Here is a 13428-nt window from a genome sequence, read left to right as displayed (position 1 = left end):
TAACCACATTCCTAAATATTTAAGAAAAGAAAAAAAGGAGGATAATTAAGATGGAAATCGTTTGAATTTTTTATTTTTTTTTCACACGCAAAGGGCTATCGGAATTAATTAAAAAAGAGATGGTACGTTTTTATTATTATACACAATACTACCATTTAATTATGAAAATTCGATAAACACGACGTTAAACACGTCGGGCTTCTTCGGATACTTTGCCCTTTTTCTTTGTGTGGTTTTTTATGTTTTTTTTTTTTCTTTTTCTTTCTTCTTTACTTCGTATCGTTTTTTTTTTTTTAATTTTGTTTTTGTTTGTTTTTCAATTGATATTTATATAACAGATCGAATTTATACACGATGATGTTAACGACAATTCGACAATGAAAAGTACTTCGAAGTATTTCAAAGTATTTGATTATACTTTGATTTGGATATATTACATGGATGTTTTGTTTCTTGAAAAATGGAACGTATTCTAATAAGTCCGTCAATTCGTAATAGGTGTATTAGCTACATCACGTATTCACATTCTCTCGCTCTAACATTCTTGAACAAATTTATTTGCACGATAGACGTACGATACATACACGTAATACATTCTCACATCCAACATTAAAAAACGAGTGGGCCATTTTAATCGTCGTTGCACACTCGTTCCTCTAATATATATCTTATCATCCGTGAAAAAACACACAGTCGCCGTATATACACATATACGTATATATATATATATTTATATAATATATTAACATTTTATATATAATAATAAATTCGCGTCGATCGTGTCAAAATATGATTAAGATTCTTATCGACCTATCACACCTTTTTATCTATGGTTTACATATAAGTTAATACGAGATATATGTATATGTATATTATATATATATATATATGATATATATATGATATATATATGTATATATATATATATACATATGTACAAATCGTTTAGCATGCAAACGATGATATCATCGTTTGAACGTATTCGAAGAGTTAAAGTTATTTTCCAGGATTTAATAACCGATCCGTGTATTTTCTGGGTAGTAGAGCTTTTTCTTGATAAATCTCGTACGCTAAACTCGTTTTTATTATACATACATTTAGTATATTTCGTGGAAGTATTTCTTTCTAGGGGGAAAACAAAAATTTTTCGATCTAATCAGGATTTTTCACCTTAATTAAAATATTTTGAAAAAGTTGCGTGAAGTTTCATCCATTTATTTCTTTTCTTTTTCATTTTTTTTTTCGACGTCGTTCGAGACGAATGCAAGCATACGAATGAACGAACGAACGAACAAACGTACGATTTTTCCTTAAATTTTGATTTTGAAATAAGATAAAATTAAAAAAAACTTTTCAGACAAATTCGACGACTCGCGTTTCGATTCGATCGGCGTGAAAAATTTTTCCAACGCTTGCGTTGGAAACTTCATTCGATTTGATAGAAATTCGTCAACGAGTTATCAATTCGTCAATATAAACTCGAATCATATAATATATGTATAAAATAAAACGAGATAACGATCGATTTGATTTGTAAAATTTTAAACGAAATTTTCAAACTACTTTTTCTACTTTAATCTGTCCCTCCCCAAAATGAATTCAGTTGTTGTTTTGTAAATTTAAAAATGCGTTCTACCCTTTGTCCACTATTTTTCTGTTTGTTTTCTTTTTTTTCTAATTTCTTTTCGATTTCGTTTGAAAATCGATAGCATTCGTTGAGTAACTTTGAACCCATTTTGTTTTTGTTCCTCGTCAATATCAGTAATCCTACGTGTTTATTGTGCATTTTTACGATATTATTACGACGCGCCTAAGTTTAAATTTCGAATGGAAAAGCTTGGTTGGTAATATTGATATTCTTCGAACTCGGGTGTCAAAATGTGTGTTTTTTTTTTTTTTTTAAGAATCCGAACGTCGAGAGAGAGAGTCCGGAAATCGGACATACTGATTGGATTATTTTATAATTGCATAACGTAGCTAAAGCTATTTTATATTTTTTTAGGCCATCGTTCTTATAGCGATACCTCTTAAAACAGTATAATGATTCACGAATCGGTCAGACTATAAACTTTGTCCGTGCTTCGTCGATAATCGTATTCGACGTTGCGAATAATAATTTATTAAGCTTTGGCAGTGATCGCTTCGATTTTGGTCCGACTGCAACGACGTACGTTTTTATTTTTATTTTCTTTTTTTTTTTTTATTTGGTTATTACATATATATGTTTTATTATATTTCATTTGCGATCGTCCCCTTTACGACGTTTCAACACTCTCGAACGTTTCGATAAAGCGACACTCAACGAGATCCGAGTTGCTTTTCCTTTTTCAAATTTTGTTCCTTTTTGTTTTTCTTTCATTTTTATTTTAAAACGATAAGTTTCTACGTAACGATTAAATTATTAATAACAAATTGTGTAAAATAAATGAATAAATCTTGTTCATTCTCTTCTATATATAAATATCAATCAATCAATTTAACGATCGGGGTTCGCCTTATCGAACGTTATCGAAAAATAAAAAGCAAATCATGGATTTTTTCAATCGATATGTGTTTGACTTTTATATTCGAACGTCTTTCTCTTTTTTTCTTTTATATTTGAATCCTCATTTCCTAACCATTGGACACAGGTATTCGTCGCGTTTTTACTTTTTTATTCTTAATCCGAGTTTAGACATTTGCTTTGTCTTTTTAATTGACTTCTTCGTCGTGTAATTTTATTACACGTTCGATGAAAGGAAAGGAAAACGAAATTCAACATTTATAGAATTAAATAAAAAAGACAAATAATGAATCGTTGATTCTCCTTTGGAATCGTTTGATGACGAATACCTGCATCATTATCGGCGATAACGGGTTCCGGGAACGCGTTACGATTGACGTAACGTCAGCAGCGGCAAAACATAGCGGCGCAAGTTTGCAGCGGCAGTTGCAGCGGCAGTTATCAACAGCAGGTTCCGTTAATCCCCCAAAGGAATAATAATTCGTTTTTCCTTCATTTCGGCGCATTTTAATTCGGCGGATATCGTTAGATCGTACGTTTCCGCCGACTATGTGTGCTATAAACACGTCTCCTTCTGGTCGATCACATTGATCACGACGGAGGCCTGAGTTGGCAGCTCATTCTGGACGGGCACACCTGTAGGTACCTCCTCTAGTATCGGTCAAAGGGTCGTGGTCCTCGAAACCGCTGCAGAGGGTGGCGGTGGTGGTGGGGGTGGCGGTGAGATTACCACATCTGGTTCACCCCCTAGATCACAATCGAATCTCCAGAGAATGCTCTCAGGGTGGTCACCTCCTGTTTCAAATTGGTATTATCTTCTTTTTTATTTTGTTTCATTTTTTGTTCATTTCCTAGTTTCACGATTGATCGTGGTTAATCTATTTGATAATTATTTATGCTTTTACCTATTTGTACGGAACAATACGAACGGAGAATCATTTTTGATGGTAACGATATATGGTAAAGGGGAAAAAGAAAGATATGATGTTGCAGAGAAAGATAAAGGAAGAGAAAGAGAGAGAGAGAGAGAGAGAATTGCAATTACTGAGAAACGAGTCTTCGTCATCGACATCGAACGCATCTAACCTTGACCCAAGACGATGCCTGAAGAACCCCGCCTCTGTTTCAGTGGGGCTGCCTGGTGCTTGTGCGTGTGACTGTGACTGTGACTGTGGCTGTGACTGTGTGAATGAGAGTGGCAGTGTGTGTGACGCGTGTGCGTAGGTGTGACTTTGCACGCTGGCTGTGGTGGCTGCTGCTGTTGTTGCGGCTGCTGTTGTTGCTGCTGTTGCTGCTGCTGAGGACGAGGATGAGGATGAGGCCTGTGCTAGGTGTTCCCGCCACGGGCCGCCCCCACTTGATCGAAGCTCAATGATTTCTTCATCTCCGTCATCGGCAATGCACCACCCTCCTGCTGATAAATCAACGAATAACACGTGTCAGTTATATATATATCTCGGAGTCTATCTCAATATATATAAATTATTTTTATTATTTTATCGTATCGTTCATTTTTAACAACAATTAATTCGTCGTTGGTATTCGACTTTTGTATCGATTATCGATATCATTTTTTTCCCCTATCCCTTTTTCTTTATTTTCTCTTTCTCGTTTCATTAAAATTTTAATCGCAACATGTTCAATTTCAACCCCCACCCCCCACCTTTACCTTTCCCGTAAATTCTCCTAGCAGTTTCGATTAAATTCACCGATGAGGCTAAATCGAGACGCCGTTCCTAACTTCCCCCGATTGTGATTAAACTTTAAATCGAGGTGACAGGTACACGATGAGAGAAGATCGCTAGTAAGAGGAAACAGTAGACTGAAATAGTGAAATTTCATAACTTGTTCGTAATCAATTTCCCTGTTTACTTTCATCTGCAGTGTTTGCTTTCCATAAATAATGTAAGAAGTATACACGATCAGGCGCATGTACGCGCACACGCACACGCACGCGCAAATTTTACTTTTTTTAGTGTGTAAAATATCGCACATCGTATTCCTATATTAAAGTCATTCTTTTTTTATATTTATTTTCATCTCTTTAACGGCAACGTTTCCTTTCACCTATCCACCCACCGCTCATAGGTCGGATGATGATCTTGAATGTGTGATCTGGTCTGGAAAAATCACTTCCGTACCGATCACGAGCACTATTCACGGATTTTCCTTTTTCCAAGATGGTAAGAATTTTTTACGCTTCAGGACGTTCCTTTCCTACCTCTTTTTGAACGGCTCGTTTTAACGTGAAATATATATAAATATAGATATCTCAACGATACACAAAAGGCTATTCTTATCTATATAGAAATTCTACATGTTTGATATCGATAATTTTTGTAATTATTACATTAATGCACATAAAGCTAATAATTATTTGTTATTGAAATAAAAATAAAGATAAACAGAATGAACGCTTGAAAATATTATTTTTTGCAAATGATGTGTTTTTCTCGTTGTTTGCCCCCACTAGGGATAACGACAAAAAAATACTTTTAATAGAGGAAACGAAAATATAAAGATACATTTTTCAAAGAAAGAGAAAAATAAATTGGGAGAGAGAGAGAGAGACAAATAGATGCGAAAATACACAGAAATATAATTTACGAATAAAATGATACTCTTATTTACGATACTTCCTTGATATTCATGACGGAATTCAGTTTTCCTTCGTGCTCTAGAGTGACTTATAATCCGAGCTTACCTGTCAGAGTTAAGAAAATGACTGGGTCCATGAGTGCTAGTACTATGTTTTCACGGTAACAAATAGTAATATCTTCATTGTTATCGAAAGGAATGTAAAAATATAATATATATATACCGTGAAAGATCCAAATTTGAGAATGTCAAGATTCACATGGTCGTTCGTCAGCACATATCAAATACGTCGATAAAAAAAACGAATATTTGGGTTTATTCTTGTACAGCAAAAAACAATGTGAATTTTGACATTCTCCAATTTTGGTCTCTCACAGCGTATTACGTATTATTTTTTTGTTCATAACGTTCACCAAATAAGATTATTTTCCTTCTTGTGGAAGAGAGAATAAGATTTTTGTAAGTTACCGAGTAGTTGAAATCGAATTACATACCATGAAAACGAGTACAGGCTTTGCGAACAACGAATCTTATTCTTTCGAGAGAAATGCGACTCGTTCGTGCTCGAAGTAACTATTCCACCCTTATCACTTGTCCCCTTTTCTACGTTTCTCCTTTCGTACGAGACTCGTGATTCTCTTACCTTTTTGATAAGAGAAAGGGAAGAAAAAGTTAAATATCTTTCAAGATATATAAATAATGAATCGTATAAGATTAGGGAAGAAAAAAAAAAGAAATAATCTCCAGCACTTGTGAATCGCGTTTGCATATTCATTTATCTTGTTATATAAAAATTTGAAATAATTAATCGAAAGAATAAGGAACGTTGATCGATCGGGCCCTTTATGAGGGACAGGACTTACACCATTTAACCTAGGTATATCCAAGCTGGGTACGTAGGTTGTTTCTTCGTGTCCGCTTGAATAATATCTCGTTCTTCTTCTTGTGGAACGAGGACTGCATCTGCCGCAGGATACTGGGACCGAGGAATTCCGCGATTTGGAAGCTGGTCTCTGCCGAGATCCGCAACGGACGGCGAATCGTAATTCCGAGAACATTTCGGCACACAGTGACTGCAGATTCCGTTCCGTGTCCCGTCATATACCGCATGCAAGCACGACGCGATGGCAGTGTGTATATGCGTTTTGTATGCGTGTTTGTTTAATTGTATATAACGTATTGGAAAAAGAAATAATAAAGGAAAGGAAAAAGGAAAGGAAAAAGGGAAAGAAAAGAAACGTGTCGATGGATAATTGGACAAGAGTACAACGTGGCGCGTGCGTTTACCGTCGTTGTTACCATCGATGATGATCGTGTAGGTCATCGAAGAATCCAGCGGGTACAGCAACACCAAGAGACAATACACAAATAAAATCATAACCGTCATTCGATCGCATGCAAAAAACAATCAAAAAAAAAAAAAGAAAAACAAAAAATAAGGGACCCACGATAATTTTTTTATCATCCCTTCAAATATCCTTCTCAAAAAATGAATTATTTCAAACATTTGATTTTTCTTATTATCGTAGAAAATGACTGGCCGATTATAATTATGTGTCATTAAAATCTAATGATTGAAATCAACATTGAGAACAAAATATATGTGGGTATATAAAACGGTTTATAAGTAGGGTCAACAGGATGAGGAAAAAATTTCATTTCGCTCGTCATGCACCGAGCGACTTAACGAGAGAGAAACTAGAGAGAAAACTTTTGCGCAATTATCGGCGTTGAAAGGGGATGAAGTTTGCTTACCCTGTCGGAATGAACGTTTTTCTTGGAATTCCAGCAGAACTCGAGGATAGCCACTAGGATCGCTAAAGCAAGACCGCAGAGCAACACGACGAAGACACCACCTAGAATGACAAAAAGTGCAAGTTCATTATTTTAGTGCTGACTCTCTCTCTCTCTCTCCCTCTCCCATCCCCCCCCCCTGTATTTCTCTCTTTTTCTCTTTTTTATTCCTTTTCTATTTCTAATTCCGCACGCGAAATGCTTTCGGATTTTCGACCTTAACCGCTGGCAGATTCCACGAACATCGAAATACTGCACCGTTACTTGTTTTTCCTTTATTTCATCCCTTCATGTTTCTTTATCCCTTCTTACACCCTTCGTTATGTCTCTTTCTATTCTCACTTTCTCTTTCTCATTCTTTTATTCTCTCTATCTTTCCTTTTGCTTTTCCTTCCTTTATTCCTTCTTCCTTTTCTTATTCTTCTTCATAGTTTTCGTTTTTCCTTTTTGTTCGAAAAAGTTTTACAAAGGAAAGTTGAGGGAAAAGTCCGAAGAGAAAAAGTTTGAATTGCGGGAAAGAATGAAAGATATATATATATTTTTTTTCTCTCTCTCTCTCTCTTTCTCTTTTTATATATATATATATATGAAAGTGAAGTAAACTAAAGAAAAGAGTGGGGATAAGGTAGAAGAGAAAATCGTGCGAGCAATATCCAAGAAGAGTAGCATCGTATCGTGACTCGTATGTAGCAAACTATTTTATTCCCTGCGGTATTAGCTTCGAAATGGTGACATTTTCGAAAACATTTTCTTTCAAATTGCGTTCATATAATTCGAACAATTAATCATTACCCTTTTTCATTTTGTTCCAGTATTTTAACAAACGAATCGGTAATGCTCGTCGTGCTATTTATTCCATCTTATTCATTGTTTATCTTACGTTAATTTATGATCGTAATGAATTTTTAATTTATTCATTCTTCACTCAGTTCGTTATCATAATTATCGAGATAATATAAACATCCTAATCGTTCCCAACATTTTGTAAAATCCTGTATTATCCAAACCGATAATACTTGTTCTACTATGTTTCGTAAATTTGTGAGACCAAGTTGTATACGACTTATAGTTATGAAGTGAAAATTTTTCAAAGTTAGTTCCTACTCATCGATGACAAGAAGTTTGTTGCGCATGAACGAGGAAAAACTTTAGAAATTCTTTTATAAAAGCGAAAAGAAATACGACGAGAGAGAGAGAGAGAGAGAGAGAGAGAGAGAGAGAGAGAGAGACACGCGTTTCCTCTTCAAATTCTTTCGCGCTAATGAACTCCTCTCGCTTGCTTTTTTTATTTTTTATTTTTTTTTTTCGAGAAAAGACTCGAACGAAAAGAAGACGATCGCAACGACTTGCACGTATTTTATCAAGAAACTAAAGTTTTTCCTTTTTTTTTTCCTACTTTTTCTTTTTCTTCTTCTTCTCGCATGTCTCCATCATCTCGTTGAAAGTTCTCCTCGTTTGGTTTGTACTGATAACAGATTCGTAAAAAAAATAAAATATAAAAAATAAAAAATAAAAAACCAGAAATAGGGAATGAAAAAGTTACTGCACGTAGTAAATGAAGGACGCGTAAGTTGTTGGATACGGTGCTATTACTGCCAAGGTAATATCTTTTTTTATTTTTTCTTTTTCTTTTACTTTTTCCTTGCCCATAATGAATTTCGTGCGACATTTACGCCCCCAGAGATGGTCAGAAAAGGACTCAAGTAAGATTTGCATAACCGTGTAAAGCGTGATTTACGTGACATTCACGACGTATCACCGGAAGAGAACAAGTTTCGCGGACCGTCGCGGATGAATTTATATACATCTATTTATTATATATACGTATATGTGTATATATGTGTGCGCATGGCTGTATAAATGTACTTATCTATGTGTATGCAATAGATCCAACTATGTAAAGTGAATCACAGAAATATTCGTACACCTATTGTTCATTTAAAACAATCAATATTTTAGAAATTTATTTCAGGATTGTTAAACTTTCCAATTGATATATATTTTATTGTAGAAAAAAAAACATTTCATTATGAGTGAAGTAAAATTTGACACGCAACCGATGAGAAAGTTTGCAACGAGTACGAGTACGAATTACTTTTGTCGTTCACTGTACACGTGCAGTTCTCTTATATTACTCCTTTTTTTTTTTTTTCCTGATCAAAGATAACAAAAAGCATGTCAGAACTTTGGGAAGATCCTGGAATTCTATGAGATCCCTTTTCAACGTACTTTACAGAAACACAAGTAAATACTAGCCATGAGGAAGACTCGAGTTACGCAAACCTTTCTCGCGAAAGTTCATAGAAACCTTCTCAAGTTATAATTACTGGGAAATTAATGGAGTAAGACTTTCGAAGATTGGATTTAGTATGAATGACCTGGAGAATTCCTTTCTAACTCTTTGCCCAGAGTTTCGTTAAATGTCATTGTTAAATTATTGGTTAAATATTATCGAAATGTAGGTAATCCAATTTAAGTGATACGTTTTTAATATATAAGATAGAATAACATTTTCTAATCGAATTTATTGAAACCTCGATTAATATGATTTAAATTTATCGTTGATTGGACGATGCACAAACTTAACTATTTCGTAATATACGTTTGATATCTTTAATGAAAATAACATTTTAGCTTGTTCATTATCGTTTTCTCATGATGATTCAAAGCTTTCCTATAGGTAGGTTCATTAAACCTAAAAGCAGATATTTGATTGCAGAATATATTTGTGGAATTAATTCGGTATGTCTGAAGTTACGATGTTATAAGTTAAACCAATGCTAATAGTAGTTTTGCTTGGTAAGTTTGCTTATATATATATATATAATAATTTTCAATTAAAATTTAATTAGATAATTAAACGTTTACTTGTAATCACATGGATAGTATAGTTTGCTAGAAAAATATTATACACGAGTATGTTGTCAAAACGATGATATGCAAGAAATTGTTAAAAGGTTGTACGCGGTTACAGGTAAAACTTTGAATATAAGACGACAGCTAATATAAGATGTTACATTTACTCTGGTCTGAAAATAAACAAGAGCATCGTCTTGGCAAAAGAGCAATTAGTAGCACGTCTGCAATTTCCAGTAGGTTTTCCCAAGTGAAACGCGACAGTTTTCCGTCTCGTTGATCGCGAGAAAAATTTGTCTCAAAGTTAAAAAGGAATATAAATATCTGGTAAAACGGACTGGGGGGGGGGGAAAACAATTAAAACGTTCTAAATATAGAGAAACAATTTTTGAATCCTAATTCTTTTTATTTTCTTTTTATTTTTTTATCCGCGAGGGAATTTTTGTTCATCAAAGAAGTTCTTAAAGTTTTGTTCGATGATCGATTTATTTATTTCTTTTTTTTCTTTTTTCATTTTCTTTTGAAGTTTCATCTTTTCTTATATTCCACGTGACTTTTAACGGAAGAGAAGAGAATTTCCAGCTTAGAGGTAAGACCGAGAGGTAAATAGCCTAGCATCGTCGTGTTAGGTTCTCCAAGGGCCAGGAAAACGGTAGTTGAGTTATCGTCGAAACATGCAATTAGCAGTTTTTCTACAATTTAGTAGTATTTTTCTTGGTAAAGTCGCGTAGACCTCTTTACACTCTTGTCGAGTATCTTCCCACCACTTGCTAAAGTGGATACTTATCTAATTTACGAAGTACGGTGGCTAAGGTTGAAGGTAAAAATAAAAAATGAAGAAGAAGTAGAAGAAGAAGAAGAAGAAGAAAAAGAAGTAGAAGAAGAAGAACCGAGAAGGAAAAGATCATAAGGTAAGATTTCTTAGAAAGGAGGAGGAGGAGGTGGATCTTCCTACTAAAAACTTACTGAAAATAAGGAAAATATAAAGTTCTATTCTTCTCGGGAATGTTTTTAAGGTAGAAAGCATTATCTTTTTATTGTTTAACTAGACCTTGTCTTACATGAACTACAACAAACTTCATATTTCGTACGAACGTAAAAGATATATTATATTTTCCTTCTCGTTATCTTTTTTTTGTGTCTCCATAATTTCAAATTTTCCGCCCAACATTGAAATTATTTCCCGACGTTTAAATTATATCCATCGTATTAACGTTTCGAAATCATAGACATACGTTTATCCATTTACAATAATGGAAACAATACAATTGTAGTACAATGAAAGCAAGCAAATCAGGACTCTCATTTGATAGACGCTTATATTATAAAATAGAACTTTAGGGTTGATTAGGTGAATTTGAGGCTTTCTAAATTTCCCAAAGTCGTCGTAAATACGATGTTTCTGGTTGAAACGATCTACGAGTTTATGTACCACCTTTAGATTTACCTTCGAAGTATGTAGTCAAGCATTTGCATGTTAACTCGTACGCTGCTCGCTATCATTTGTTGTGTGGTACAGTAGAATGAATTTACGAGGACGACCCGTTGTAGGATCGATTATATTTCCCGTGCAGTTTGTTTTTTTTCTTTTTTTTTTTCGTTTTACATGCCGTACGAGAATCATAATAGATTTTGTTATTAAATCTTTTTTTTATAAAAAAAAAGAAAAAGAGAGAACACTCGCGGTAATTATTTGTTATCAAAATTTTTATATTTTTCTCTTAAACGTTTATAAGAATGAAATTTATTAAAAAATATATATATATATATATATATGTGTGTGTGTGTGCATTTATATTATTTATAAAAATCTTCTTACCGATATTTTCGACCCCAAGAGCATTAGCCTTACTCTCCTTATTTTTCTCGTCTCTGTTACACACGTCTCCCGTATTCTTCCACCACTTATCGTAGAGGATCTGTATTACACCTTTCTCCTGTAGCTCGAGAATGGCCAGAGATATTTTATCCCTCCAGGGTGAGCCTGCATATAAAAAGCCTTCGTTAGTTTGGTCAAGGATTCTCCTCGCGACTTGCTCTACCTAGCTATGTGTTCTATCTACTATCTTTTTCCACTCCCTTATTTTTTTTCTTTTTTTTTTTTCTTTTCTAATTTCTACATCTTTCTTCAGTTTCTTTATATCTACAAGAGGAGAATAAAGCTTTGGTTAAAATGGTGCTTCTTAGCGTAATCCCGACGAGATTATTTCATTTTTTTATTCTTTCTTTCTTTCTTTCTGTTGGTTAAACTTTAAAAAGAATTATACGACAGTTATGTTGATTGATTTCAACACTTTTATGTTTTATTTAATTTTTTTTTTTTTAAATAAAAATAGACAAGAAGATATAATGAATAGTTCTTGGCAATAACTTTAGCGTGTACTTTTTTTTATGGACAATTCCAATGCAAACACGTATTTGCAATTAAAAGAACTACCGAGTTTAGGCAAAATAGAGGATGCACCTTTGTGTTCCGTTTTTACATGTATCTTGTTGGAAAAGCTTTTTGCATAGAAGCATGATTGTAAAGGCTAGTTTGAATAAGGTGGTCGGTATGTTGGTAGGTATGTATTTCAAGTTTTTTCATTGCCAGATGTATTTTCGTGTTATATATATATATATATATATATATATATATATATATATATATATATATATAACAAAAAAAATGTGGGTGGTTAAATAACCAACAATTCTAGAAAATATTACAAGCAAAATAATAACAGAAATAATAATAAGAAGTGGCTGGTTTCTACATGAAAATTTAATGCATCTACATTGTTCGAAATTACCTTTTGGCGTTGCAATTCCGTATCCCTTGCTATCCAATAAACCTCCGATTTGTGTTAAATTGCAATCTCTCTGGACTGCATAATCAAGCATCGTAGATTCCATGAGAAATGCGTAATCACCCTCTAGTACCCTCTTAACTCCCTCCTCGTATGTTTTCACAAAAACAGAGGGAGTTTTTGATTCCATGAATCTCCACATTTTTTGATAAGTTCCAATTTTCGAATCCTGACAATGAAATAAGGAGAAGAGAATTTTGATTACAAGTGACGAGAAAAATAAATCCAAATGATAATTTAATATATTGAATGCAATTCTTTTCTTTTATTTATTTATTTATTTTTTTTTCTATACTCTAAATATTTAAAAAAAATATATTTTTTAGGCTCACCCTAAAGAATGTCATTGTACTGCCACCTTCCAAAGTGCCGTAAGATATCTCGGTTTGTTCCGCCAAATCCGCTGCATTTTCTATCGGCGTTATCATCCTTTCAACCGTTAAAAAGGCAGCGAGATTCGCCGTATACGAGGAGATTATTATAAGAGTGAAAAACCACCATATTCCACCGACTATTCTCGTACTGGTTGCCTGAGGAAGATAGTAACGAGGATCCTTTATGCCAAACGAAGAAAAAGAAATTTGCGAGCAATCTTCGATAACGATTGCGGTCATTTTTTATATACCCCGATTTTATTCTTTGTTTTTTTCTCTTTTTTTTTTTATAACAAAAAAAAAACTTCACATCCGAAAGTAATAATTTATAAATCTTAACACTTAACGAATGAATTGTTGTATCTTTTTTTTCTATTTTTCTCTCGTTGCAATTTTATTCTAATTATCGTCAATTATTTATTATTTAACACAAAAGTGTCATTTTTGTAAATCT

General features: G+C 33.7%; 1 protein-coding gene across 10 annotated transcripts in view; it reads right to left on the bottom strand.

Annotated features, from left to right (window-relative positions):
* Window positions 1-326: 326 nt before the first annotated feature.
* Window positions 327-13428, bottom strand: part of LOC106783793 (glutamate receptor ionotropic, kainate 2) — a 90212-nt gene continuing 77110 nt past the window's right edge. For 4 of the 10 annotated variants that reach the window (XM_014742651.1, XM_014742647.1, XM_014742649.1 and 1 more), the window contains 7 exons: window positions 12933-13130; window positions 12544-12769; window positions 11571-11735; window positions 6857-6957; window positions 5967-6174; window positions 3549-3917; window positions 327-3298 (listed from right to left, as the gene is read on the bottom strand). In XM_014742651.1, the coding sequence (XP_014598137.1) occupies window positions 3165-3298; window positions 3549-3917; window positions 5967-6174; window positions 6857-6957; window positions 11571-11735; window positions 12544-12769; window positions 12933-13130 (1401 nt within the window). In that variant the 3' untranslated portion in view covers window positions 327-3164. Of the gene's footprint in view, window positions 3299-3548; window positions 3918-5964; window positions 6175-6856; window positions 6958-11570; window positions 11736-12543; window positions 12770-12932; window positions 13131-13428 lie in introns of those variants that run through there. The other 6 variants (XM_014742652.1, XM_014742653.1, XM_014742654.1 and 3 more) reach the window with 6 other exon arrangements.

The sequence above is a fragment of the Polistes canadensis genome, unplaced genomic scaffold (genome assembly GCF_001313835.1).
Source record: "Polistes canadensis isolate GaletaPanama2010 unplaced genomic scaffold, ASM131383v1 scaffold_25, whole genome shotgun sequence".
Taxonomy (NCBI): Eukaryota; Metazoa; Arthropoda; class Insecta; order Hymenoptera; family Vespidae; genus Polistes; species Polistes canadensis.
Note: the sequence above shows the minus strand (reverse complement) of the source record. Positions and strands in the feature narration are given on the sequence as shown.